This window comes from Caenorhabditis remanei, chromosome IV (genome assembly GCF_010183535.1).
Source record: "Caenorhabditis remanei strain PX506 chromosome IV, whole genome shotgun sequence".
In the NCBI taxonomy this organism is placed as follows: Eukaryota; Metazoa; Nematoda; class Chromadorea; order Rhabditida; family Rhabditidae; genus Caenorhabditis; species Caenorhabditis remanei.
In genome coordinates this window covers 8,426,726-8,454,516 of record NC_071331.1, presented here as the reverse complement: position 1 = coordinate 8,454,516, position 27,791 = coordinate 8,426,726, and the positions used below count along the sequence as shown (strand labels likewise).

The 27,791-nt window shown below is 37.3% G+C and overlaps 9 protein-coding genes across 9 annotated transcripts; 7 read left to right on the top strand and 2 right to left on the bottom strand.

Moving 5' to 3' along the window:
* Positions 1 to 1,386: 1,386 nt before the first annotated feature.
* GCK72_012924 (uncharacterized protein) lies at positions 1,387 to 2,614 on the top strand (the record flags this gene model as incomplete). The annotated part of the gene is made up of 3 exons (XM_053729502.1): positions 1,387 to 1,543; positions 1,702 to 2,160; positions 2,211 to 2,614. 3 exons carry the CDS (start codon positions 1,387 to 1,389, stop codon positions 2,612 to 2,614), a joined length of 1,020 nt encoding a protein of 339 aa, XP_053584274.1.
* A 650-nt stretch (positions 2,615 to 3,264) lies between these two features.
* On the top strand, positions 3,265 to 4,063 carry GCK72_012923 (uncharacterized protein; the record flags this gene model as incomplete). Its single annotated transcript, XM_003096955.2, has 3 exons — positions 3,265 to 3,381; positions 3,436 to 3,559; positions 3,627 to 4,063. 3 exons carry the CDS (start codon positions 3,265 to 3,267, stop codon positions 4,061 to 4,063), a joined length of 678 nt encoding a protein of 225 aa, XP_003097003.2.
* A 117-nt stretch (positions 4,064 to 4,180) lies between these two features.
* GCK72_012922 (uncharacterized protein) lies at positions 4,181 to 5,142 on the top strand (the record flags this gene model as incomplete). Its single annotated transcript, XM_053729501.1, has 2 exons — positions 4,181 to 4,688; positions 4,739 to 5,142. The coding sequence occupies 2 exons, from the start codon at positions 4,181 to 4,183 to the stop codon at positions 5,140 to 5,142; spliced, it is 912 nt and encodes a 303-aa protein (XP_053584273.1).
* Positions 5,143 to 7,534: 2,392 nt separating this feature from the next.
* Positions 7,535 to 9,123, top strand: GCK72_012921 (uncharacterized protein; the record flags this gene model as incomplete). Its single annotated transcript, XM_053729500.1, has 4 exons — positions 7,535 to 7,759; positions 7,914 to 8,037; positions 8,205 to 8,663; positions 8,714 to 9,123. The coding sequence occupies 4 exons, from the start codon at positions 7,535 to 7,537 to the stop codon at positions 9,121 to 9,123; spliced, it is 1,218 nt and encodes a 405-aa protein (XP_053584272.1).
* Positions 9,124 to 9,790: 667 nt separating this feature from the next.
* GCK72_012920 (uncharacterized protein) lies at positions 9,791 to 11,626 on the top strand (the record flags this gene model as incomplete). The annotated part of the gene is made up of 5 exons (XM_053729499.1): positions 9,791 to 9,907; positions 9,960 to 10,083; positions 10,150 to 10,641; positions 10,762 to 11,208; positions 11,259 to 11,626. The coding sequence occupies 5 exons, from the start codon at positions 9,791 to 9,793 to the stop codon at positions 11,624 to 11,626; spliced, it is 1,548 nt and encodes a 515-aa protein (XP_053584271.1).
* A 660-nt stretch (positions 11,627 to 12,286) lies between these two features.
* GCK72_012919 (uncharacterized protein) lies at positions 12,287 to 13,590 on the top strand (the record flags this gene model as incomplete). The annotated part of the gene is made up of 4 exons (XM_053729498.1): positions 12,287 to 12,403; positions 12,457 to 12,580; positions 12,627 to 13,073; positions 13,157 to 13,590. 4 exons carry the CDS (start codon positions 12,287 to 12,289, stop codon positions 13,588 to 13,590), a joined length of 1,122 nt encoding a protein of 373 aa, XP_053584270.1.
* A 437-nt stretch (positions 13,591 to 14,027) lies between these two features.
* Positions 14,028 to 15,372, bottom strand: GCK72_012918 (uncharacterized protein; the record flags this gene model as incomplete). Its single annotated transcript, XM_053729497.1, has 4 exons — positions 14,028 to 14,240; positions 14,430 to 14,660; positions 14,760 to 14,852; positions 15,265 to 15,372. The coding sequence occupies 4 exons, from the start codon at positions 15,370 to 15,372 to the stop codon at positions 14,028 to 14,030; spliced, it is 645 nt and encodes a 214-aa protein (XP_053584269.1).
* Positions 15,373 to 17,984: 2,612 nt separating this feature from the next.
* On the bottom strand, positions 17,985 to 27,082 carry GCK72_012916 (uncharacterized protein; the record flags this gene model as incomplete). The annotated part of the gene is made up of 13 exons (XM_053729495.1): positions 17,985 to 18,197; positions 18,370 to 18,600; positions 19,124 to 19,783; positions 20,981 to 21,111; positions 21,156 to 21,277; positions 21,332 to 21,419; positions 22,310 to 22,556; positions 22,649 to 22,807; positions 23,193 to 23,562; positions 23,672 to 23,863; positions 24,708 to 24,801; positions 26,121 to 26,377; positions 27,000 to 27,082. 13 exons carry the CDS (start codon positions 27,080 to 27,082, stop codon positions 17,985 to 17,987), a joined length of 2,847 nt encoding a protein of 948 aa, XP_053584267.1.
* GCK72_012917 (uncharacterized protein) lies at positions 26,236 to 26,863 on the top strand (the record flags this gene model as incomplete). The annotated part of the gene is made up of 2 exons (XM_053729496.1): positions 26,236 to 26,364; positions 26,408 to 26,863. 2 exons carry the CDS (start codon positions 26,236 to 26,238, stop codon positions 26,861 to 26,863), a joined length of 585 nt encoding a protein of 194 aa, XP_053584268.1.
* Positions 27,083 to 27,791: the final 709 nt, after the last annotated feature.

Here is a 27,791-nt window from a genome sequence, read left to right as displayed (position 1 = left end):
GTAACAGTATTTTAAAATTGTTCCGGTAAAGGTAGTTCGAGCAAGGTAAAGTAAAGAGGAACAGAGGAAGACCTTTTCTTTTGTTACGTTTAATAAGCTTAGGAGTTCCCATTAAAACGCGCCTGATTGTTTTCAGCGGCCCTATGGTTATATTAAATTTTATTGTTTTATTTTGGCTTACTTCGAGGAAAGAGGCGGTATCGCCGCCGATCAGTCAAAAAATTAAAAATTGATATCTGACCGCTCGCCTTTTGATGAGGGAAAACAAAGAGTTATCAAGTTTCAGTTATTCTGAAAGATTATTTTGAAATAAGGAAAAACTAAAAGTAAATTGAAAAACCGCTCATTCTAAATTTCTATTTCCATGAAAGATAAAAAAGTCATTGAGAAATTTTGTAGAATGGAAGTCTGAAAATAGAGCCGGAAACAAAAAAAGAGCTGTTGCTCGGCGGACAAAAACTACCAACAAGTGATAAAAGTTTTGTACGATCCAGAAGTAGGAAATAATTTTGATGTCCCGGCTGACTGAATCATTGAAAAAGCGCCGCAAGGGCTGTAAAACGGAGAAGGGTGGAGTAGGGAAGGAGGAGGAGGAAGGAGGTCAACCGACTGATTCAGTACCGACCAGTTGTTAACCGACCCTTTTTAGTAAAAAAAATCAGGAAGCAGAACGTTTTGGAAAAAAACTAGACTAAGAAGAAGATTTTAGTGTATATGAAACAATTCTTGAAAAATTCAGGGGAAAGGAGGCGACGTCGCGCCGCCGATCAGTCAAAAACTTTGTCGTTGCTCGGCTACATAAAAAAATGAATTCTAGGATGAAAGTTTTTTAAAACACCGTCTTAGTCTGCCATCTTCCGAGAAGGGAGGCGGCATCGCCGCCGATCAGTCAAAAAATAAAAACTCATATGATCACTCGCCTTTTGGGGAGGGAAGAGAGAAGAGTTATCAAGTTCACGTTCTTCTGTAAGATTGTTTCGAAATACGGAAAACAGGAATAAAGTTCAAATTGGTAAAATTCAAAAACAGATCATTCTAAATTTCATATTCTATCAGGATTGAAAAGTCATTGAGAAAGTTTGTAGAATTTGTGTCTGAAAAAGAGAGATTTTATAATTGTGCTTTGTCGGAACGAACTGCTCAGCTAAGAAGCGCCGCAGGCGCCGTAAAACTGAGAAGGGTGGTGTAGGGAAGGAGGTTTAGTCGCCGTTAGGCGACGTAAACCGACTGGTACAATTCAGATTGAGAATCGATTCAAGACGGAATGTGAATCAAGAGATCATCCGATCTTCTTTGGTTTTCCGGTAAGTTGATGGGAGAAAAGGGAATTGAGATCTAACAAAACATGTTTCATTAAGCCCTGTTAGTTTATGATTCACCGAAAAAATGGTATCAAGTTACTTAGACAACGTTTTCCAGGACGAAAATCAATATCCGAACAAGTTCGAGTCAACTACCAAACGAATGAAACTGGAGGACTCCTCAGTAGATCAAGAGACGTCAGTTGGCTCATGCAGTTTGCCAGAACGTGGAGTTACTAGAGGTAAGTTACAAGAGTTGTAGACATTCAATAGGTTAATTATTAGCACAAAAACGTGTCCAGAAATGTTTAGAAGCTGAAACCGCGTTTGCTAGTTAGCTGTTAAAGTTACTATATTCTCATAAATACTCTCACAATCAGTGAAAATCAATCAATTTCAGAACTCAACAACACTGTTCTCAACTTCAATCGTCCGATGCCCTCTTCATCACCCGAATTCCCGTTTGCTCCCCTCTCGTCTTCTCTCTCCCCACCAACATTAACCCAATCTCATTCAATGTCAATCGAGCAAGCTCAGGTTCTTTTGAGCACACCGATCTCTTATAAGATCTACCTGGATACCAAGAAAATCGCCAGACAAATGAGAGAGTGGTTCACACTTGCGATCTGTTCCCAGGCATTCTTTGCAGTCCATGTTCTTGGGGTTGCTCGGAGCCGTTTCCATAGAGTTCTCACCATCCCACCACCATTCAATTCATTGAAGGCTGGAAAGGAATTGTACATCAAAATGTACAATTGGTTGAATTTGTCAGAAGATGTGAAAAAAGAAATCTTGTCGGTATCTGGGACAAACTCAATAAAGTTTGCTCAAGTTTCAGAAAACAAAGAGGAAGAGTACGGTAAGTTACCACGATCCCAGTTTGTTTCATTTCAATTCAATTTATTTCAGAGTGTCCAAAAGAGATCTCCCGGAAACGCAAAGCTTCATTCCATTCGAAGACATCTTCCTACTCTGGATCATCTCTATCTCCTGACTCGTCCACATCGATTACCGCCGAGGCATTCAATGCAATCATCAACAAGAAAATCAATTATGTTAACACCAGTAATATCTCGATGTTGATCAAGGATTGGCTCGAGAAAACTCAAGCGACTCAGGAGTGGTTTGCCATCAAGATCTTGGGAAGATGCAGAAGGACACTCAGTCAATGTCTGAATAATCCAAAGGACTGGAAAGATTTGAGTCAAAAGAGAGAAATCTACGTGAAGATGCACAATTGGATGTGTTTGACAGAAGAACAGAGACACGAGATGATGAGAATTTACAAGGCGCCGAACATGGATTCCCAATAAAACATCGAATCAATTTGATGAATCAATCGATGGACACTTCCAAAAACTCACAATTACTTAACAAATTTCTAATTTTTGTAACATCAATATTACTTATTTTCCCTGTTAAACCGATCTCCCATTTTCCAATTCTCTCTTAATTTTTCCCGTGTCTTTCTTTCTTCAATACTTCATGCTAATTTATAAAATATCGTTCCCATTTCCAGCTTTTTTATTTCCCAGTTTTCTGTTTAATTCCTAATTTACTATTCCAATAATTTGATGAAAATAAAATTAATTAATACATCGTTTTCTTATAGTATTATACAAAAAATTGATATAGATGTTCTCATCGCTATCGAATTTTGAATGTACTGGATAGCTTACATGAAGGTTGAATTCAATAGAATTAAGCCATTCCAAATTTCACATAATCTCTGTTTTATTAGTTCTCTGAAACACGCAACAATTTTGAGTTTCTCCTAGTCTTGTTAATTTAAAATGGTAATTTCCCGCTCAAAAAAATGCGCGAAAATTCATCAGAAGACATATTTGATCTACCGCCTTTTACCTTCAACGAGAAAATCATTCTTCCCATTTTCTCTCCCATTCATTCGTTGATTTTCTTTCTTTTCTTTCGTGATTCATGACAAAATTTCTTTATTTCAGATATGATTCCAATTAAAAACCAGCCAACTTCCGATGACTCGAACCACCAACAAGCAGAACTAACGAACGACAAGAATCAGATGAAACGAGATGGAAGTGGAATTATTAAAAGAAATAAGGTAACAGGTTCAGATTTTAACCGAAAAATTAGGAAAAATAGCAATATTTTTCAGAACGAAAATCAAGATCAAGATGAGTTAGTCACAACAGTCAAGAAGAGCAAAAGAGAAGATTTGGGAGTGGAGAACTCGGCACAAGTGGGGAGCAATAAAGGCAAAAAATGGACGTTGCGGACAGGTGAGTGAGAATTTCTTCGGTGGGGCGCATTTGCAAGAGAGCGACAACTTTTTTTCAAAACTTTCAGAGCTCCAACCCCTCCGCCACTCCATCGCATCCGTATTGTCTCCAAACTATTCCTCCATGACTTCATCACTTTCTTCATCAACGACAGATTCACATTCATCATCAATATCTGTTGAGATGGCACTGGAATTTCTTAACAAACCGATCAGTGATAAAGACGATATGAATGCCGAAGGAATTGTGAAAGGAATAAGAGAGTGGCTCTCATTGGGTCTCTGTTCTCAAGAATTCTTTCCCTCTCATATTCTGAATATCGATGAGATACGATTCGATGACGTCATCACCTATCCACAAGAATATTTCTCGTTGGATAGTGGACGGAAGCTATTCGTCAGAATGTATAATTGGTTGAGAATAAGTGAAGCTTTGAAAATGAAGATATTGTCATTAGATCAATCTACGAAGAGAATTAAATCGGAGGAATACTCAGTGGACTAACAGCAGCCAGTGGGCGCATGCGATAATCAAGAACGTGGAGTTACTGGAGGTATGTTACAAGATTTATGGACACTAAATAGACCTGATTAACTAAAAAAATTTGTACAGAATTTAGAAATGCCCTCACAATCAGTGAACATCAGTCAAATTACAATTTCAGAACTCAACAACGCTGTCCTCAACTTCAATCGTCCAATGCCCTCCTCATCATCGTGTTCTCCCGTCTTGTCTTCACTCTCACTACCGACTTCAACCCAATCTCGTTCAATGTCCGCCGAACAGGCTCGTGAGCTTCTGACTATGAGTACACCAATTCCCGATAACATCTACATAGATACCAATGACATTGCCAGAAAAATGAAAGAGTGGTTCACCCTGAGAATCAGTACCCGGTCCTTCTTCGCTGTACATGTTCTAGGAACAGGACGAAACCGTTTGCGCAAGCTTCTCACCGTCCCACGGCCATTCAATTCTTTGAAGGCTGGAAAGGAATTGTACATCAAAATGTACAATTGGTTGAAACTGTCAGAAGATGTGAAAAAAGAAATTTTGTCGGTAGTTGGAATGAACGATGAAAAGTCAAAGAAGATTGCCCAAGGGCCAGAAGGCGAAGAGGAGGAGTACGGTGAGTTTTATCAATAAGAGTACGTTTCATTTCAATTCAATTTGTTTCAGCATGTCCAAAGAAGATCTCCCGGAAACGCGAAGTTTCACACCATTCGGAGACATCTTCCTACTCATTATTGTCTCCTGACTCATTCCTTCACACATCGATCACCGCTGAGACACTCAATGCCTTCATCAACAAACAAGTCGATTATGTTGACACCAAAAAGATCTCCAATTTGATCAAGGATTGGCTCAAGGAAACCCAAGCGACTCAGGAGTGGTTTGCCACGAAGATTTTGGGAAGATGCAGAAAGACACTCAACCAATGCCTGAATAATCCAAGGGAGTGGAAAAATTTGACCCAAAATAAAGGAATCTTCGTAACGATGCACAATTGGATGTGTTTGACGAAGGAGAACAGACACGAGATTATGAGAGTTTACAAGGCGCCGAACATGAACTCTCACTAAAACATCAAGTCGGACTTAAAATACTCACAATCTCACAATAATTTAATTTAACTTATTTTCCCTGTTAAACAGATCTCCCTCTCATTTCCCGATTCTCACTTTTAATTTTTCCCGCGTCTTTCTTTCTTCAATACTCATATCCGTTTCATCAAGTTAATTTATCGAATACCCTTCCCACTTGCAGCTTCTTTATTTCCCGATTTTCTGTTTAATTCCTAATTTACTATTCCAATAATTTGATTTTTTTTAAACTAATAAAAATTTATTTTGAATGTTTATCTTCCTGAAGATCAACTGATCCTGGTCAAGAAATTTGGAAAATACAAACACTGTTAAACAGTAATTTATTTTAAGAAACTCAAAAGCAGACAGTAACCAAGTTGTTATCGAGTAGCCAGAAAAGAAGACATAATGACTAGAAGTTCAGACAGGTTCCCCTTTGAAAACTGAGAAGATATCGTCTCACATAATTGATGCACTGTTTCAACAACTCGATGAAACTGTAATCTACCCTTCGCTCAATATTCGAGTCACTCTTCGAATCACTCTCCTTGTTTTTGGTTGCACTGCTTTTCGAGACAGCTTTCGAGACTAGTATTTGTGGTGAGTATTCAAAAGCAGCAGTTCAAAAGTATTTAGCGCTCTTATCAAAACATTATCCCCATCTTTAAATTTAATGTGCAACATGAAACAGTAAATGTGGAAATTTATTTCATTTCAGGAAAAAAACCGTATCTCAAATCTCTATGCATACTTCTCTGGAAGGTGACGTGTCAAAGACTCTCCAATGGATTGTTCTTCGTGAAAGAAATGAGGGAGAGCAACTAGAAAGATGAAATAAGCTGAGGAAACTAAAGAAAGGAGGAATATGGACTGGAAGTGTACAGGCTACTATATTATCTGAGTTACTGTTTTGTGGGATTGAGTTATGGAATTCAGTTATATTTATTTTATTATTTATTTTTAATTCCTTGCTTTTAATTTTAAAATGCGTTTACTTCTTTTCATTTTAGTACCTTTGTATGGATTTCACAGAAGCATATTCCCTTGTAATTGCAATTTTACCAGCTTCTTGTATTTCCACATGAGCAATGAGCATTGCAATTTTTTAGGATGTCTTCTTGCATGGATCAGCCGAATCGATCATATTGACTCTCCAGTTCATGACACCTTCTTCCCAGGGCCAAAAACGGAAGTGGTTGTATACTAGATGCCACGGTAGATGTCCATTATGGGACCGTCATTCATTCACACCCTTGTTTTCCCCCTACAGACGGTTTATTCTTTTCCTCTCAATCATATTTATTTATACAGTATATAGTGTTCTCTCTTTTGTTATAGTAACTAGGGACCGTTACGTTCATAAGGAACAAAACTTCCATTTTCTTCTTTTGCGTCCTACAGACGATTTATTGCCTTCCTATGCATATTATTTCACCCTTTTTATTTAGTTTTAAGGGACCGCTATGTTCGTAAGAAAAAATATCACTTTTTCTTTCGGGTTCGCATGGAAAGACTTATTTTTTTACTAGCTTTTTTCAACTTTGTTATATTAAACGCGAGAAACATTTCCATTTTCCTTCTGGGGTCCTCATAAACCGTAGTCACTGACGTACTCACACTTTGCGAATACTCAGAAACAATACGCATAGTTATCTTTTTCGATATTTATTTATCTCATAGGTCAGGTCACATCACTTTAAAACATGACAGGTTTTCCCAGAGCCCCAAAAAAGGACGCAATGCACAGTTGTATCCCAGATAGATGGGACTGTCACTCATTCATTCCCTTTTTTCCCCTACAGACGGTTTATTTCATCTTCTCATATTGTTAACCATTATAATAACCATGGTTCTGGAAAGACATACCCACCCATTTTCTATACTCTAGTTAATTAAGTTTTATCAGTTTGACTTTTCTGATAAATGATAATTGTCACGTTTTCAAAGATTTGCATTTTTTAACAAGAAATAACAGTAATTTTTAAATTTTGACAAAATATGGACTACCAACTTTTTTTGACGTGATTGACAATTATTGATTTCTGATTTTGTCCATTGTCATGATCAAATCAAGAAAAATAGATTTTCAACTCTTCCCATATTGTTAACCTTTATGATGTTATCTTTTTGCATAGGTCAGGTCAAACAGCTGTAGAAAAGATACAGATAGTCAGTTACTTTCCCAGAGCCCTTGAAAAAGACGCCGCGGTTGTAAATCAGATGTCACGCTAATTATGTGCAGTCATATAATCCCGCAACTTGGAACCTCATTCGCTTATTCCCTCGCTCTGACTTGCATATTGTTTTGTTTTCTCTTCCTCTTATTGACTGCATATTTTTTCTTCTTCCCCCTAACACATATCCATACTCTAATGTATTATTTTCAGAAATGATTCCAACCAGAGCTCTCACTTTCCAACAAATCATCGATGAGTCAACTTACATTCTGACGGAACTGACCAATGTCAGACACCCGATGAATACGGATTGTTATGGAATTCTCAAAAGGAAGGAAGTCCCGATTTCATGTTTCGAACTAGATACAGTCCAGATTGAGAATCGATTCAGGACGGAATGTGAATCAAGAGATCATCCGATCTGCTTTGGTATTTTGGTAAGTTTATGGGAGAGAAGGAATTGAGATCTAACAAAATATGTTTCAATGAGCCCTGTTAATTTATGATTTGCCGAAAAGAATAGTGTCAGTACCGAAAAATACCAAAAATACCGAAAAAGTAATTGCATTTTACACAGAAAATTTTTTCTAGGACGAAAATCAATATACTAACAAGTTCGAGCCAGCAACCAAACGAATGAAACTGGAGGACTCCTCCGTAGATCAAGAGACGTCAGTTGGCTCATGCAGTTTGCCAGAACGTGGAGTTACTAGAGGTAAGTTACAAGAGTTATAGACATTCCATAGTTTAATTATTTCCACAAAAAACGTGTCCAGAAATGTTTAGAAACTGAAACCGCGTTTGCTAGTTAGCTGTTACAGTTACAAGATTCTCAGAAATACCCTCACAATCAGGGAACATCAATCGACTTTTCAATTTCAGAACTTAACAACGCTGTCCTCAACTCCAATCGTCCGATGCCCTCTTCATCGCCCGAATTCACATTCACTCCCGTCTCGTCTTCTCTCTCATCACCAACTTCAACCCAATCTCATTCAATGTCAATCAAGCAAGCTCAGGATCTTTTGAGTACACCGATCTCTTATAAGATCAACTTGGATACCAAGGAAATCGCCAGTCAAATGAGAAAGTGGTTCACACTTGCGATCTGTTCCCAGGCATTCTTCGCAGTCCATGTTCTTGGCGTTGTTCGGAGCCGTTTCCATAGAGTTCTCACCATCCCACCACCATTCAATTCATTGAAGGCTGGAAAGGAATTGTACATCAAAATGTACAATTGGTTGAATTTGTCGGAAGATGTGAAAAAGGAGATTTTGTCGGTATCTGGAACAAACTCAATAAAGTTTGCCCAAGAATCAGTAAACGAAGAGGAAGAGTACGGTAAGTTACCACGATCCCAGTTTGTTTCATTTCAATTCAATTTGTTTCAGAGTGTCCCAAGGAGATTTCCCGGAAACGAAAAGCTTCATTCCATTCGGAGACATCTTCCTACTCGAGCTCATCATTGTCTTCTGACTCATTCCTTTATACTTCAATAACTACCGAGACATTCAACGCCCTCATCAACAAGCCAGTCACTTATGTTAACACCAGTAAGATCTCCTTTTTGGTCAAAGATTGGCTCGAGGAAACTCAAGCGACTCAGGAGTGGTTTGCCACGAAGATTTTGAAAAGATGCAGAAGAACTCTCAGCCAATGTTTGAATAATCCAAAGGACTGGAAAGATTTGAGTCAAAAAAGAGAAATTTACGTGAAGATGCACAATTGGATGTGTTTGACAAAGGAGCAGAGACACGAGATGATGAGAGCTTACAATGCGCCGAACATGGACTCCCACTAAAACATCAAATGACGTTGACAGATCACTCAATGAACACTTCCAAAAACTCACAATTACTTAACCAATTTCTAATTTTTGTAACATCAATATAACTTATTTCCCCTGTTAAACAGATCTCCCATTTTCCGATTCTCTCTCTTAATTTTTCCCGCGTCTTTCTTTCTTCAATACTTCGTTTCATCAAGAACATTTGTAAAATATCTTTCCCATTTGCAGCTTCTTTCTTTCCAAGCTTTCTGTTTAATTTTCTAATTTACTATTCCAATAATTTGAAAAAAATAAAAATAAATAATATACAGTTTCTCTCATTGTGTAATTATGAAAAATTGTACAGCTAATATTCAATTCTCCAATTAAACTTTGAAAGTACAGGTAAGGTTACATAAAAGTCGGATTCGATGAGATTACTCCATTCCAAATTTCACATAATCTCTGTTTTATTACTTCTCTGAAACGCGCAACAATGCTAAGTGTAATCCTAGTCTTGCAAATTTAAAGTTATAATTTCCCGCCGAAAAAATTGCGCGAAAGTTCATCAGAAGACATATTTGACCTACCTCCTCTTTCCTTCCACTAGAAAATCATTCTTCTCCATTTCTCGACCATTACTTCGTTGATTTTCTTTTTTTTCTTTTGTGATTCATAACTAAACTTCTTTATTTCAGATATGATTCCTATTGAAAACCAGCCAACATCCGATGACTCGAACCACCCACAATCAGAACTACCAAACGACAAGAATCAGATGAAAGGGGATGAGAGTGGAATTATTGAAAGAAATCAGGTAACAGGTTCAGATTTCAACTGAAAAATCATAATAATGTAATATTTTTCAGGATGATAATCAAGATCAAGATGAGATAATCACAACAGTCAAGAAGAGCAGAAGAGAAGACTTTGGAGTGGAAAACTCGATACCAGTGGGGAGCAATGAAGGCAAGAAATGGACTTTGCGGACAGGTGAGTGAGAATTTCTTCGGTGGGGCGCATTTGCAAGAGAGCTACAATTCTTGTACAAATTTTCAGAGCTCCAACCCCTCCGCCCCAGCATCTCGAAACCTTCCGTATCATCTACAAACTATTCCTCCTTGACTTCATCACTTCCTTCATCAACGACAGATTTACAGTCATCATCAATATGTGTTGAGCTAGCACTGGAATTACTTAACCTACCGATCAGCAATGAAGACGATATGAATGCCGAAAGAATTGTGAAAGAAATAAGAGAGTGGCTCTCATTGGGTCTCTGTTCTCAAGAATTCTTTCCCTCTCATGTTCTCAATATCGATGAGATACGATTCGATGACGTCATCACCTATCCAGAAGCATATTTTTCGTTGGATAGTGGACGCAAGCTATTCGCCAAAATGTATAATTGGTTGAGGATAAGTGAAGCTTCGAAAATGAAGATATTGTCATTAGATCAATCTACGAAGAGAATTAAATTAGAGGACTACTCAGTGGAACAACAGAAACCAGTGGGCGGATGCGATGATCAAGAACGAGGAGTTACTGGAGGTAAGTGACAATATTTATAGACAGAAACTGAAACCGCGTTTTTCTAGTCATCTACTTCAGTTACAAGATTCTCAGAAATACCCTCCGAATCTGTGAAAATCAATCAAATAACAATTTCAGAACTCAACAACGTCAATCGTCCGATGACCTCCTCATCATCGTGTTCTCCCGTCTCGCCTTCACTCTCACTACCGACATCATCCAGTACTTCTTCAATGTCTGCCGAACAGGCTCAAGAACTTTTGAGTACACCAATACCCGATAACGTCTACCTGGATACTAAGGACATTGCCAGACAAATGAGGGAGTGGTTCACTCTGGGAATCTGTACCCAGGCCTTCTTCGCTGCCAAAATTCTTGGTACACCAAACAATCGATTCCACACAATTCTGACAACTCCACCACGATTCAAAAAGTTGAGGAATGGAAAGGAATTGTTCATCAAAATGTACAACTGGTTGAAGATGTCAGAAGATGTGAAAAGGGAAATCTGGTCGGTAGTTGGAATGAACAATGAAAAGTCAAAGAAGATTGCCCAACAGCCAGAAAGCGAAGAAGAGGAGTACGGTAGGTTATATCAATAAAAGTATGTTTCATTTCAATTCACTTTGTTTCAGAGTGTCCAACGGAGATCTCGAAGAAACGCGAAGTTTCACTCCTTCCGGAGACATCTCCGTCGATTACCGCCGAGACATTCAATGCAATCATCAACAAGAAAATCAATTATGTTAACACCAAAAATATCTCTATTTTGATGAAGAATTGGCTCCAGAGAACTCAAGCGACTCAGAGGTGGTTTGCCAAAAAAATCTTGGGAAGAAGCAGAAAGACACTCGGTCAATGTCTGAATAAGCCAAAGGACTGGAAAGAATTGAGCCAAAAGAGGAAGATCTACGTGAAGATGTACAATTGGATGTGTTTGACAGAAGAGCAGAGACTCGAGATTATGAGAGTTTACAAGGCGCCAAACATGAAATGCCAGTAGAAAATCAAGTTGACAGACGACTCGACACTTCCAAGAACTCAAGCATTTCTAAATCTTTGTACCATTAATATATCTTGTTTCCCCTGTTAAACAGATCTCTCTTTCATTTCCCGATACTCACTTATAATTTTTTTTTGTGTCTTCCTTTCTTCAATACTCATATTGTAATATCTAAGCTAATTTGTAAAATATCTTTCCTATTTGCAGTTTCTTTATTTCCCAGTTTTCTGCTTGATTTTTAATTTACTATTCTAATAATTCGATGAAAATTAAAATATTTAATATATTATACATTTTCTCTTATCAAATAATAACAGGCAATATAGTTATAGCTGATATTTATATCAAAACTTGATAGTACTGGACTCACAGCTTACAGAAAAATAGAACTCGATGAAATCAAAGAATTCAAGATTTTCCATAATCTCTGTTTTATTAGTTTCCTGAAACACGTAACAATGTTAAGTATCACCCTAGTCTTGTGAACTCAAAACAGAAATGTTTTGTTAAAAAAAACGCGCGAAAATTCATCAATAGAAATATTTGACCTACCTCCTCTTGCCTTCCACTAGAAAATCATTCTTCCCATTTTCTCTCCGATTGCTTGGTAGATTTTCTTTCTTTTACCTCTAACACATATAAAGTTTTTTCATTTCAGACATGATTCCAATCAATAATCAACAAACCGCCGATAACTCGAACAACCCACAATCAAAACTAACAAACGTCAAGAATCAGAAGAAACGAGATGGAAGTGGAATTCTTAAAAGAAATAAGGTAACAGTTTCAGATTTCACTCGAAAATTTGTAAAAATGATAAAATTTTACAGGTTGAGAATGAAGATCAAGATGAGTTAATCCCAACAGTCAAGAAGATCAAAAAAGAAGATTTTGGAGTAGAAAACTCGACATCAGTAGGGGTGAGTGGAGGCAGGAAATGGAAGTTGAGAACAGGTGAGTGAGAATTTCTTCGGTGGAGTGTATGTTTTCAATTTTTCAGATCTCCAATCACGCGGCATCCCAAAATCATCCGTATTGTCTCCAAACTATTCCTCCTCGACATTATTTCCTCCATTACCAACGACGGATTCACATTCATCACCATTATCTGTTGAGATGGCACTGGAATATCTCAGCACACCGATCAGCGATGAAGACGATATGAATGCCGAAGGAATTGTAAGAGAGATAAGAGATTGGCTCTCATTGAGTCGCTGTTCTCAAGAGTTCTTTCTGTCTCACATTCTGGATGTTGATAAGAGACGATTCGATTACGTCATCGCCTTCCCACAAGAATATTTCTCGTTGGCTAGTGGACGGAAGTTATTCGTCAGAATGTATAATTGGTTGAGGATGAGTGGAGATTTGAAAATGAAGATATTGTCATTAAATCTATCTGGAAACAAGAATGACAGCTCGATGGAAGTGCCGGAAAACAAAGAGAATGGTAAGTAACAGTGATCAAATTATAAATAAATTTCACTCAAATAGTTTCAACATGGCGGGAAAAGATATCCAGAATTCGTCCAGCATCTCCTCAACCAGAGACGTCTTCTGATTCCGGCGACGTTCCATTGACTCCTGATTTGTCTTCAAACACATCGACCACCGATTCCGATATGGTCACAAAGATTATTAACAGACCAGTCAGCTTCGTTGATACCAAAAACGTCTCCATCGAAGTCAAGAGATGGCTGGAAATATCTCAAGTATGCGAAGAATGGTTTGCTACAAAAATATTGAAACGATGGAGATCAACACTGACTGATGCAATCAATAATCCAAAAGATTGGAATGATGGGATTCGAAATAATAATAATATGTATGCGAAGATGCATAATTGGATGAGTATGACAGAGAAGCAGAGACAAGAGATCTTGAGACTTCTGAATGCACCAATTACGGACACGTCTCAAACTGATCTATCACTTGGTGGAATCCTCGAAGAACTTCCTAAATCCTAAATGTAAACTCATAATAACTTATTTCAATCCGTTTCAAATCTCATGTTTTCAAATCTATTTTTCGTGTTTCATGAACAGTATTTCAACTTACAAAGTGACTGATGCATATTCGTATTTCTAACTTATTAACAAATATAACTGGCCGATAAAAACTACTACTGAAAGAATTCTATGCCCATTATTGCTGACAGAAGAATTGATTGGTACAAAACATTGTCACCATTGACTCCGCAGCACATCAACAAATTGATCCTGGTCGAAATATTTGTAGAATTCTTGCTTTGTGAAACAGTAATTTATTAAATCATACTCAAAAACAGACAGTGAAGAAGTTGTAATCCCGTAGCCAGAAAAGAAGATATAATGACTAGAATTTCAGAAATAGGTTTTAAAATTATGACAAATTGATATCAGATTTCATTATTTTCCCTAAGATCTCAATCGATACAATTATCCTCGTTCCTTGGTATCCTTGTGAAACTGGATAATCTGACCATCGGAGTGATACTTCTCCTCTTTGATCTATTGATCTGATCCAATCGATTGAATCTCGATGCAGCATCTGGTGTAGTCGGTTCTTGTTGGTTATTTGAAGATTGAAGTTGGTCGGATGACGGTGTTTGGGTATGGGAGAGTAGGCGAGATTCTCTCTGAATAATATGAAAAATATATTTTTTTACAAAACTTGTGCGCCGTTTCAAAAACTCGATGAAACTGAATAGTATTTTTTACTATTCAGTGTGTACTTAAATGCCGATAAAACCCAAATGTAAATAGGATATTTGACTATTTTTGATAAAATTTTCAAAAATTTTTGAGATTTTGCCAGTCTGACTCACTTTAAACGCCTCCCTCCTGAAATGTTCCTGCTTCGCCGTCTCAATTCTGACCCAATGTGGAACATCCGGTACCAGAATATCAATAATCATCTTTGATGCAAGAATGACATGCTCCAAAACCACAACAATCAATATCTGGCCACCCCATGATAAGTCTGGCCAGATCCTCTGGACAAGACCGGATTGACCGATGAGGGCACAGTTGACAATGACGCCGAGGATTCCGAGAAGCTGAAATTTGTTTAATGGAATAAATTTCCAGGTATTAATAACTACGTTCTCATCCGAAATTTCAATAGTGTTCGAAACAGTGTCCCCCCCATCACTCACCTCCATAGCCTTCTGCCATGCTCCAATGTCCTTAACCCTCCTTCCGAATGGTCTCTGTACAGTATTACACAATTTGAATGCATCCACTCGAATCTCGATCAAATTATTGATCAATGCACATACGGCAGCTAGCGGGAACGCAGGGAAAACAATAAAACATATCCGAATTGAATGAACATTTCGAGAAAATCGTCAAGTGGGCGTGCATACACAGACATGACACTCTCCAGTTCAGCTTGTGTCAATTCAGGATTCGAATCATTCGACGGTTTGAATTCTGGAAGTGGAAGACGTTCTGTTTTCAGCGAAAAGTCCTCTCGGAATATCGATGAAAGCGTTCGAAGTTGCTTCATATCATTTGTCTCAAGTTTTCCATCGTCATGTTTCTTCCTCTCCCTCAATTCCCCATCCGTCGGAGATCCCAGACTAAAAATGATCCGATGGGGCTCCGTTTCGGACTCATTTCTTCCTCTTGCTCCACGGAACTTTGTCTTTTATTCCTCACGTTCTCCACGTGTCTTCTCAATGTTCCATCACTCATGCTTCGTGTCATTTTGTACGTTAAACTGCTCAATTTCAGCTTTTCGATCATGAATGGGACCACGGTTTCCATGATGTTTTGAGTGACTTGACGGGTAATGAGGAGGGTCGCCAGCGTCTTGAAAAAATTTATTATGAATTGATTATATCAAACATGGGAAACCGGAAGTGAATGCTTATACAAAACGTGGGAAACCGGAAGTGAATGCTTATACTAAACATGGGAAACCGGAAGTTACCGTAAAAACTGTATTTGAGTTGCCCCTTAATTTGAAGTGCCCCTCTGATAGAGTTGCACTCCGACGGACCCTTTAAACAATAGAGGTGCACCCTCTAATTGAGGTGCCCCTCTAATAAAGTTGCTCTCCAGCGATTTACACTTTTATCTAATATCATCATTAACTGACTCCGAACTGTTCTCTCACATTTCTATTTCATAATTTTTGTTGTTAAAAACGTAGTTTGCCATAACAATTCAGGATATTCTCCGTTTTTTACGTTAAAGTTCGAAAAACTCGGCATAAAAAACTAATGAAATCGAACAAATTCAAAAGATAGTTGAGTATCAAGGTCGGGCGAATTCTTCGGCGAAAAATAGAGGTGCACTCTCTATTTGAATTGACCCTCTAATAGAGTTGCTCTCCGACGGACTGTTTGAACAATAGAGTTGCATGCACCTCAAATGTTATAAAAATTTAAGTCTGTTTCATATCATGAACTTGTTGTCTATTCACCACTGTCTATTTCACAACTTCTTGATTTGAACTGTGAAAAAAAATTCGACAAAGGTTTTCAAAAGATTTTCGCAGACTGAAACGCAAGGGCGGCATGGAGTTGTGGGCGGAGCTTAAATTGCAAGTGGCGCGGATGAAATTCCAGCTGATTTTTAACGAACAAAATTGAATTTCAAAATAAACTCGTATTTCAATCGATGTTTTCAACGTTTTATGCTGTAAATTTCCATATGTTTCATGTTTAATCAAATTCTCTGTTTCATATCATAAATTTGTTATGTTTATCTGTATTCTCAACAAGTGATGACCTTGATGAATCAAACATCTTTTACTCTGATTCCGAATCTTAAATCAGTTTTTGCCAGACTTGTCAAAAATCGGGCCGGCCCGGGCCGGGCCGAGATTTTTCTTGAGTTCAAAAAATGGGAACCCGTTTTTACCAAATTTTATTTGAAATTTTTCGAAAAAATAGAGTAAAAATGCTTAAATTATCATACATATTCACATTTTTCCTAAAATTTCCAAAAAAAAATCAAAAACTCAAAATGTTTCAAAAGAGCCGGGCCGGGCCGGGCCGGCCGGGCCAAAATTTTTCCTGATTTCGGCCCGGCCCGGCCCGTGACAAGTCTGGTTTTTGCAACGGGAATCTGTTATAAAAGTTTTTTTGTGAAAATCTAATTATCTAACGAAATGAGCATTTTCAGGAGTCTTAGTTTAGACTTTTTTCATATTTCTCTGAATTTTTTTTTGATTTTCATTTAACGAAGTCTTGTGGCAAAATAGGTCATAGAAAAAAAAATTGTAAAATCATCATCTTTGACAACTGTAAAGTTGGTTCAAGCATTGTCACAATCTTTTTTGCCCCATAAGTTTTAATAAATGCACAAAAATACCAGGTAATTTCAGAAATCCCTGTTGCAAAAACTGATTATAGATTCTGAATCAACGTAAAATTTGCTATAAAACCGTATTTTTCCACATTTATAGATCTGGACCATTCCCTTGTAATACAAGATTCATTTAAAAAAGGACTGAAGTCATATTTTCCGTTTCAGATCATGATAATTCTGACAGTTTTAAGTAACTTTCATTATTAAAGTATTTGCTTTAAAAAATGCTCTAAACGCCACAATTCCCGTTCCCCTAACTCAAAAGAAGCGCTTACTTTTTCCAACGAACTTTTGTATTTTTTGCGATATAAATTTTAAAAAAACGGACGTTTGTTAAAAAAGCGAGGGATTGAGAAATATTTTTGTCCGAGAGACTACACGGCCACGTGGGAAAACTCTTCCACGAAGGCCTCTTTTGAGTCAGGAGAACGGGAGTAGTAGCGTTTAGAACGAGTTTTAGCATATGCTTCAGTGATGAAAGTTTCTTAAAATTGTCTAAAGTATCATAAGCTGTAATAAAAATATGATCTTAAAAAATTTCTGTTTCTCGAAGTGCTCAAAGCTTCGTTCAGTTTATCAAAAGCAATTGAATGCGGAATTGATTTATACGAAACATATTTATTTTCACAATACTGCGCCGCATGGCTTTAAAGGCGCATCCCATTTATTAGAAATTTCGCGGAATGGTCTCGTAGTTGAAAAAGATCAAATACCCTATTTTCGAGCTTTGCAGGTCTAAAAATAAATGCAAATAATGTTTTTCGCTTCGAGACCATTTTGAACAAAATAGAGGCGCCAAAAGCCATGCGGCGCAGTGTCGTGAATTTATAATAGTCATCATTGATTCGGCAGCACACCAACAGATTGATCCTGGCTGAAAATGTTGTAGAATTCTTGCTTTGTGAAACAGTAATTTATTAAATCATACTCAAAAACAGACAGTGAAGAAGTTGTAATCCCGTAGCCAGAAAAGAAGATATAATGACTAGAATTTCAGATGCAAAGAATTCGATTGTAAAATTATGATAAATTGATATCAGATTATTCTTATCAATATTATGTCAATCGATACAATTATCCTCGTTCCTTGGTTTCCTTGTGAAACTGGATAATCTGACCATCGGAGTGATACTTCTCCTCTTTGATCTATTGATCTGATCCAATCGATTGAACCTCGATGCAGCATCTGGTGTAGTCGGTTCTTGTTGGTTATTCGAAGATTGAAGTTGGTCGGATGACGGAGTTTGGGTATGGGAAAGTAGGCGGGATTCCCTCTGAAGAAAATGAAGAATGGTATTGTTTTGCAAAAAATGTTCTGCCGTTTCAACAACTCGATGAAACTGAATAGTATTTTTCACTATTGATTCTGAATAAATGAAAATAGGATATTTGACTATTCTTGATAAAATTTTCAAACATTTTTGAGATTTTGCAAGTCTGCTTCACCTTGAACGCCTCCCTTCTGAAATGTTCCTGCTTCGCCGTCTCAATTCTGACCCAATGTGGAACATCCGGTACCAGAATATCAATAATCATCTTTGATGCAAGAATGACATGCTCCAAAACCACAACAATCAATATCTGGCCTCCCCATGATAAGTCTGGCCAAATTCTCTGGACAAGACCGGATTGACCGATAAGGGCACAGTTGACAATGACGCCGAGGATTCCGAGAAGCTGAATATTTTTTATTGAATAATTTTTCTGCTGAAGTAAATGAATTAATAACTACAGTACCGTGCAGTAAGATAGGGGTGTTCCGGTATCCCTGATTGTCCCACAAAGTAAACTATGTGTAAATCATACAAAACAATAATAGAGCTTCATTTTTGTAGTTGACAACTTTTTGATACGGACGTTACCTAGCAAGTTACATATCCACAAAGTAACTTCTCCCTTATATCGTCCCATTTCAGTGCAAAATGAGTGATTTTTGAGATGTCCCCTTTAATTGACCATAACGTAATAGGGAGTGCTCGTACAAAAAAGTTGTCAATTACAAAAATAAACCTCTACCTTTGTTCTGTATGGTTTATACATAGTTTACTTTGTGGGACAATCAGTAATACCGTAACACGCTCTCAAAGTTGGTCATTTTCAACGGAAAAAGGTCAAATTGTATATCTTATCGCACGGCGATGTATGTAGGTTCTCATCAGAAATTCATTAGTTTTTGAAACAGTGTCCACCCACTACTCACCTCCATAGCCTTCTGCCATGCTCCAATATCCTTAACCCTCCTTCCAAACGGCCTCTGTACAGTGTTACACAGCTTGAATGCATCCACTCGAATCTCGATCAAATTATTGATCAATGCACATACGGCAGCCAACGGGAAAGCAGGGGAAAACAATAAAACATATCCGAATTGAATGAACATTTCGAGAAAATCGTCAAGTGGACGTGCATACACAGACATGACACTCTCCAGTTCAGCTTGTGTCAATTCTGGATTCGAATCATTTGATGGTTTGAATTCTGGAAGTGGAAGACGTTCTGTTTTCAGTGAGAAGTCCTCTCGGAATATCGATGAAAGTGTTCGAAGCTGCTTCATATCATTTGTCTCTAGTTTTCCTTCATCATGTTTCTTCCTCTCCCTCAATTCCCCTTCCATCGGAGATCCCAAACTAAAAAATGATCCGATTGGGCTCCGTTTCGGACTCATTTCTTCCTCTTGCTCCACGGAACTTTGTCTTTTGTTCCTCACGTTCTCCACGTGTCTTCTCAATGTTCCATCACTCATGCTTCGTGTCATTTTGTACGTTAAACTGCTCAATTTCAACTTTTCGATCATGAATGGGACCACAGTTTCCATGATGTTTTGGGTGACTTGGCGGGTAATGAGGAGGGTGGCAAGAGTCTGAAATTATGCATTGAATGTTTGAATACATATACTAGACATGGGAAACCGGAAATAATGTTATAAAAATTCGAGTCTGTTTCATGTTAAGCCAACACCCATTCTCTGTTTCATCTCATGAATTTGTTACGTTTATCTGTATTTCTCAACTCCATTCATTCAGAAATTTTTTTACTCTGATTCCGAACCTGTAATCAGTTTTTGCTACGAGAATCTATGAGAAAAGTTATTTATGTTTTGGGAGAATCTACCTTCCCAAATGTGCATTTTCAGGAGTATCAGTCTTTATTTTTTACATGATTCATTGAAATTTGTTGTCTTGTGGCAACATCTTACAATTATAGAAAAAATTTGTAGAAGTCTCATCTTTGACAACTGTAAGTTGGTTTAAGCTTTGTCAAAATCTTTTTTTCCTCATAATTTTCACAAAATTTACAAAAAATACCAGGAAAATACAAAAAAGTCCTGTTGCTAAAACTGATTATAGATTTTGAATTAACGTAAAATTTAGTAAACAGCATTTGACTAAATTTATTGATCTGGACCCTAGCAATTCTGCATTGATTTTGATACACTTAACGAAACTTGAGCACTTCGAGAAACAAAAATTTTTAAAGGAGACCTGAATTTATATTTTTATTTCAGATTATGATACTTCTGACAATTCTAAGAAACTTCACGATTGGAGCATGTGCTAAAAATCGCTTTGAATGCTAGAATTCCCGTTCTCCTAGCCCAAAAGGAGCCTTGGTGGAAGAGTTTTTCCAAGCGGTCGTGTAGTCCTCTCGCACAAGATTTCGGTCCAATTCCTCATTTTCTCACTTTTCCTACGAACTTTCGTAGTTTCTCTTTTATTTTCCGATATAAGTTAAAAAACACGAAAGTTTGTTAGAAAATGTGAGAAAACGAGGAATTGCACAGAAATCTTGTCCGAGAGGACTACACGGCCGTGCTGAAAAAAACTTCCACCTAGACTCCTTTTGAGTCAGGGAAACAGGAATTGTGGCGTTTAGAGGAACTTTTAGTACATGCTCCAATGATGAAAGTTTCTTAGAATTGTATGAAGTTTCAGAATCTGTGATAAAAAATATGGCTTCAGTCCTCCTTTAAAAAATTTCTGTTTCTCGAAGTGCCCAAATCTTCGTTCAGTTTATCAAAAGCAATTGATTTACATCCCTCCCTATAAATTTTCCTCACCTCCTGTAACCGTTTCATATCCCTCAACACAAATGCAATATAAAAAAGTGACCCGAACGCAGTGACAAATTGGAACAACACAATTTTCGTTATCAGAAAATCCTCATATTCATCATCAGTACGGTAGTTCTCTAAAACAATTTTTTTAATTTCAGACACGGATTTTCTAGGATACCCCAATCATTTAGAACCAAAGCGAGCCGTCTATAAATCTTGTCACTAATCACAATCATCAACGCGTAGACAATCATTGGAAGGTAACAGATCCAGTGGAAGAAGAAGGATTCGGCAAAGTAACTGGAATGAAAAAGTAAATACTGAAAATATGTAGCTGGAAAAAAGAAAACTTACAAGTCAGCAAGATCTTGAACAGTGAAGATAGCCAACATGGCAACAAACATTCCAACAACACAGAGACAAGTGATGGGGTAGGTGATGACTGAAATAAATTTATTTGTGTTTCAACATCATTGTATGAAAAAATACTATTCTTTGATTTCAATTTCTTTTCGAAATTATCCTCGTTAGCTTTACTCCGCTGTAATCAACTGCTGAAAGCCTTCAAGTCTAGATCTCTATCACTCTACAGACATCTTTTCAACACCTATGTTCTGCCCTTACTTGAATATTGCTCTGTTGTCTACTCTCCTACACCTTCTAGCATTCTATCTCAAAAACTTGAAAAACCACTCAGATTATTCACTAGAAAAGTTCTACAACGATGCAACATCCCTTATTCTTCTTACCTCGACCGTCTCGAAATTCTCGATATTTACTCAGCCCGCCATCGCAGACTTAAATCACAATTAATCTTACTTTATAAATTTATATGCGGCGCAGCGTATTTTCCAAATATCCAATCGTATGTCAGACTGTCCAATTCGGCTAGACGACCCATGACTTTAATTTGTGTTAGGCCTGACGTTAATGACTTCTTCTCTTCTACAATCCCCATATGGAATTCTATCATATGTAATACCCATGACTTCCTCCCCTCCGGTAAATTTGTCTCCCTGCTCAATAATTCAATTAATAGACTATGATCTCCCCCTGTGAATTTGCTCTTTACCTTGCCCCCTCTTCCCCTTTTCGGTTATTTCACCCATTTCACTCATATCTTCTCACCTCATGTCAATTAATTCTCGTTCCCCATTTTTCCCCATTCTTTCGGACTTAATATCTTGCTTTCCCCTTATTTCGCCCTCCTACCAGGTCTATAGCCTCGTGAGGGGCATGATCTGATCTCCTGTTTAATATTCATGATTTATATTCTAGTCAATAAATAAATTAAATGCGTACATTTTTCTTCTATTAAAAAAGAACACATACCATATCTCACTACAGTATGCTTCCAAGCCGGATAGAATGGTTCCATCCGCCCGGATACTGGATTAGGAGCCAAGTAGTCTCCAGCAAATGCAGGTCTTGGATCTTGTAGATATGAATCTTGAGTTGCATCATAAGTTCCCCATTTGAATGCTAATTCAGCTTGTACTCGTTTCCACCATTCAAGATAAATTGTCGACCAGATACAGTTGAAGAAAGCAAATAGGACGAAGCAGATGTCGGAGATCAGCTGGAAAAAGAAAAATTTTATTGTTTCAGAAATGTAATAACTAATAAGTAATTATTGTTTTAATGGTTTTGAGATAACAAGTATAATGTTACCTGATACAAATCCTGCTTATCTCCTGGATTATTTTTGTACTTGAATCCACCCAAAAACCACATAAGAATCCCGAGAAGTGATGGAAACCACAGAGCAGTTGTCATATGACCCAACCACGCGAAATACATGGCAATTTCAGTTCCAAAGTAGTCTTTGACCTGAAAATAAAGTTTAAGGCAATGATGAACGAAAAAGGAAAAACACTAGTTGTGTTATTCCTTATTTGAAACTGTACATGTTTCAGAACAAAATAAATTTACCAAACTTACCACGGGCCTGGCCGAAATCGGAATTCAAAAACCTTTTGTACTACACTTTTTGATTTTTTTCCAAAAATGCCGAGTTTTCGACTATACTTCCGAATTTAATCAAAGACTAATTTTGCGTCAAGAAATTGCATTTTTGATTCAAAAAATTTGGTAAAAATCGGTACTTTTTTGGAAGCCGAGCCGAAATTTGACAAGTTTAAGGCACCCCGAATATTTGAAACATATTGGATTTAACTTATCAAATATTTGAGATACAATTTCTCCCACAACTAACCTGATCAATCGGTTGCTCTCCCAACGAAGCCACCCATTTCTGTTGAAGATGTTTCAGATACTCCGTGTTATGTAATGCAGATACATTCTGCACTACATTCATTGATATCAGTCGTGGAACTATTGCAATCCCTTCAGTGAATGTAATCGTCCTCCTTGGAAGTTTCAAAGATAATCCTCCTTTTCCAGCTCTCATCATATCAACCATTTGTTTTACAATTATTGTCCGTTCCATCGGAGATAAAAAGGTGTTCTTTCCTTCTACTCCAGCAAAAAACTGGGCTTCTTCAAATGAGAAATCTCGCATTCCACCGCCAAATTTCGATTTTATTGCTTTCTTGATGTGACACAATTCGGCGCCTTTCAGGAGACTGAAAACAATTTTTAATGTTGTTTTTTTTCTACAGTTTCAATCAGACCACAAATTTCAAGTAAATGTTATTAAATTAATATTTCAGGCATTAAGTGACAATAAATTACCTCTTATAATCCGCCGTCAAATAAATCGCATAACAACTATTCAATCTGTGGTATCTGACTTCTATCCGTAAATTCGGTTCATGTTCTCTCATCTGTTGTACCAACCACATCACGGATGTCTTGTTTTCCACGTCATCATCCGAGAATTTCATAGTGATGAGAAGATCACAGTGGGTGGAGGTGGAGGCGTACCTGGAAATGAGGAATGTTGGAATTTTTTGATTTTTTCAAAACGTATCATGTACACATTTTTTTCTTAACAAGTTACCTACTGCATTTTCCAATGAGATGTTCTGAGACTCTTTTGGTGGATGTTTTACAGTGTTGGTTTACTAAAGCTGACATTGTGAATGAAAAAGTTCTGATAAAAAAAAGCTCTGACTAAAAAAATTTCCCGTTCACAAAAGTCGATAATTGGGTTTTGGTTTTTCATGTTAAGTTTTTGGTTTTTCGTTATCATCTTGTTTCAACAAGAAGTTTTTTCTCTCCCCGAATTGCAGACTCACAAGGGAAGTCTTTGGATATGCGGCTTTCAAACGCTTTATAAATTGGGTTATAGGTACTTTCGACTACGGGGAGTCCATTTCTGCAGTCAAAACCTGCTAAATGCCTCTTCGTGCCGAGTTATGAGCTCTCAAACTGTTCAAATGGTAAAGCTCTTTTGCATGGAATACCAAATCGGCAGAATGTACGCCACCGCGCGGTTCCATATGTGTTCATCCAGCGGTTCACCTGTGTTCGTACGTTAAAAAAATAATATTTGCCAATTTGGAATTCATGTGAAAAGCCTCACTATATGAATAGTTTGAGAGCTCATAACTCGGCTCGCAGAAACATTTAGCCGGTTTTGACGGCAGAAATGGACTCCCCGAAGTCGAAAGTACCTATAACCCACTTTATTGATCGTTTGAAAGCCGGGTCTCCAAAGACTAAAAAAGCTCTGACTAAAAAAAGTACCCGTTTCCAAAAGTGGACAACTGATTTTCAGGTTGATTTTGCTCGATTTTCATCTATTTCATCTCTTTTCCTGACTCACCTCCACAAATCCGAACTGAGTGCAAATCTCTGTCCCTCAACGATTCCATCCTGTATAATCGCCCCAAATTTGTTGTGGAGCGTTGCCATTACGCCTGGAAATTGAAATTGAATTCGTAAAAGAGATTTAAAGCATTAAAGGATACAAAATGAGCACTTTTTTTGCATTTTCAAGAATTTGGTTAAACGGAGATAGTTATTTTTGACAATTCCGATATCGACCGGCTGAATATTCATTCCGCAGTGAAAAACAGAGAAGAAGGAAAAGAGAAAATAACGTTCTGGTGAGAACGAAACGATGGAAATATTGTTTCCCAGAGTTTATGTGAAACTACAAAATGTAAACCGTGAGTTTGGTTTCGATACATGTAGGACAAATAAACTATTCAAAGTTTTCAGACAGCTCGAATAATTATCTGATGAAACAGAAGATCCCGGTAGTTGTGTTACTGTTACAAAAACTTGTAAAGTCCTGGATTCAGATGGTTCTTGAGTGAAAGATAGCCTATAAATCAGTCTTTAATGCAATAATTGTTACCACATTCAGCAAAAACGTGAAGCAAACCACTTCTGCTTCAGACTGGTTTCAGATTTTAAAATGGTTCGTCTTGTTACTAATCTCTTCCACAAGTTTTCTTTTGGATAAAAATTGAAGTTGACAACTTCATTTTCGTCATTTTGCCAAGAAAATTTTCTGTATCGAGCAGGCATTTAATATGAACTGATTAGTAGGGCGCAATGTTTGTCTCAATGCAAATGTTTTGATTGCGAATTGTTCATCAAAATCTTCAAAACACTGTTTTAATAAAATCACAAGAATCAGTTGTTTTCCTTTTTTATTGAAAAGCACATTGGAATTTCTTGAACTGTGCAATAATTCTACCCACTGTTTTAACAATTTACTGTCAGAAGATAATTGATTTTTGAAACTGTACAGATATACTTTTCATAATTCCAGATTTTTTTTGAACGTGGAAATGAAACGGTCTTTCCGAAGAATTGACAACTTTATATACAATATTTTCATCATCTTCTGTGGCGCAATGAAAATTTTCTGTAGCGAATAGGCATTTAATCTGAAGTGATTTGTAGGGCGCAATAGTTTTGAACTGAACTAACAAATTCCTCAAAACACTGTTTTAATAAAATCGCAAGAATCAGTTGTTTCCTTTTTTTGTTGAAAAGCAAATTAGAATTTCTTGAGATGTGCTAATTTTCTATATACTGTTTTAGCAATTCATTTTCAGAAGTCAATTGATTTTTGAAACAGTACAGATATGCATACTTTTTATAAATCCAAAATTTTAAAGAACGTGTAAATATAATGGTCCTTCCGATTATTGTAAGGTAACAGGTGATATGGAAATCTAACAAGCTTCTTTTTTCTCACCGGATTAACATTATTGATGAAAACGAAATATTATTTTAATTTTTATTGAATAAAGTTTGACTGAGTACTCCCAGGATCCGTTGATATTGTTATTCCGAATCGTCATCCGTCTGAGATCTTGGTGGACTATCACCAATACATGTCTTCCGATTTGTACATCGAGTACATGAAGAAAGTGTTGCCCCAAATCGTTGCGGCGACTCCAAAGGGCCGACAGCCAACGCTCGTTATCGACAATGCTACTATTCATAATACTCTCATTGACAAGGTGTTTTGATGATCTGGAAAAATATACAAATTAAGTTTTACAGCTTCCGACCAAAAGCTCCAAAAAGGCAGAGTTACGCGCATTTCTCGAAAAGCACAACGTCGATTGTGCTGTGGATGCCACTAATCTGCAGCTGTGGGAGGAAGTGAAAGCATTAATGGAAACAAGGGGCGGAAGAGATGCAATGAAACGTTACTATGTCGATGAGTACGCGGAATCTCTCGGTGTCAAGATTGTGCGGCTTCCACCTTACCATTGTCAATTCTCTCCGATCGAATTGGTTTGGAATCAACTCAAAACCCATCTTAGATCGGCGGGAAAGACAACTGATAAGTTGGAAGTAGTCGCTGAGCGCGCAAAAACATGGCTTAAGAACACCAATGAATCACAAATTGCGTGGACTTATGAGCACATTCTCGAAATCGAAGAGGGCATCAAGCTTGTGATGGATGAAGATGAGGAGACTTGGGAGTGGAATGACGATGAATCGGACATGTGACTTCTTGGCTGTTTTCTAATAAATTGTTGTTGATTGATGTTGCATATTTTCCGTTGCTTGGCGAGTTGGTAGGCATTGAAGCGACCTGAAACAACTGAAGGCGGAGAAGAAATTTGCTGAACATGGTGCGACTAACCGCTCATAATTTTCCATAGCGTTTTCCATAGTTTCGCATTTATTCTGTCCTCGAACTGCGCGATCGATTGATTCCAGAGACATATCTGAAAAGATAATCTCTGGCGGAGAAGAAATATCTGTTCGAAAATAAAACTAACCGCAAAATAATGGAGACGAAAGTGAGACATTACGGCGATGTTGATGACGAGGACGATTTTGTGACCTGAAATTCAAAAATCTGAAATAAAACAGCCAAAAAACGTGAGAAAATCGAAGCGAAGTACAATTATAATTTTTTTTCCCAAAAAAAAAACCCAAAACGCGTTGAAAATCGATAAATTTGATGATAAAATTGCTTGAAAATAGGATAAAAAAATATTTGATTTAAATTTTCCCGCCAAAGACTACTGTCGCACTCGTTTCGACTGTGTCGAAGTGACGTCATTTTCGTGGTGAAATATCGCGGTCGAGGAGTTGTCGGATTCTCGGCCAGGGCTTCTTTTCGTACAGATCTCGATAATATAACGAGTCGATGAAAACGGAATATTATTTTAATTTTTATTGAATAAAATTCGATTTTTTTGAAGGAAATAAAAAAAATTATTGAAGGTCATTAAGATAACACATATATTATGTTACGGGGAAACCGGAGAAAACAAAAGAGAAAAATAGAAATCAAGTCGACAACTTATCTTCATACTACTAGAATTTGGGAAGTTCTTTTCTTATCAAATTATTGGAACAGTAAATTTTCAATTAAACGGAAAACTGGGAAATAGAGAAACTGAAAGTGCGGAAGGGTATTTTACAA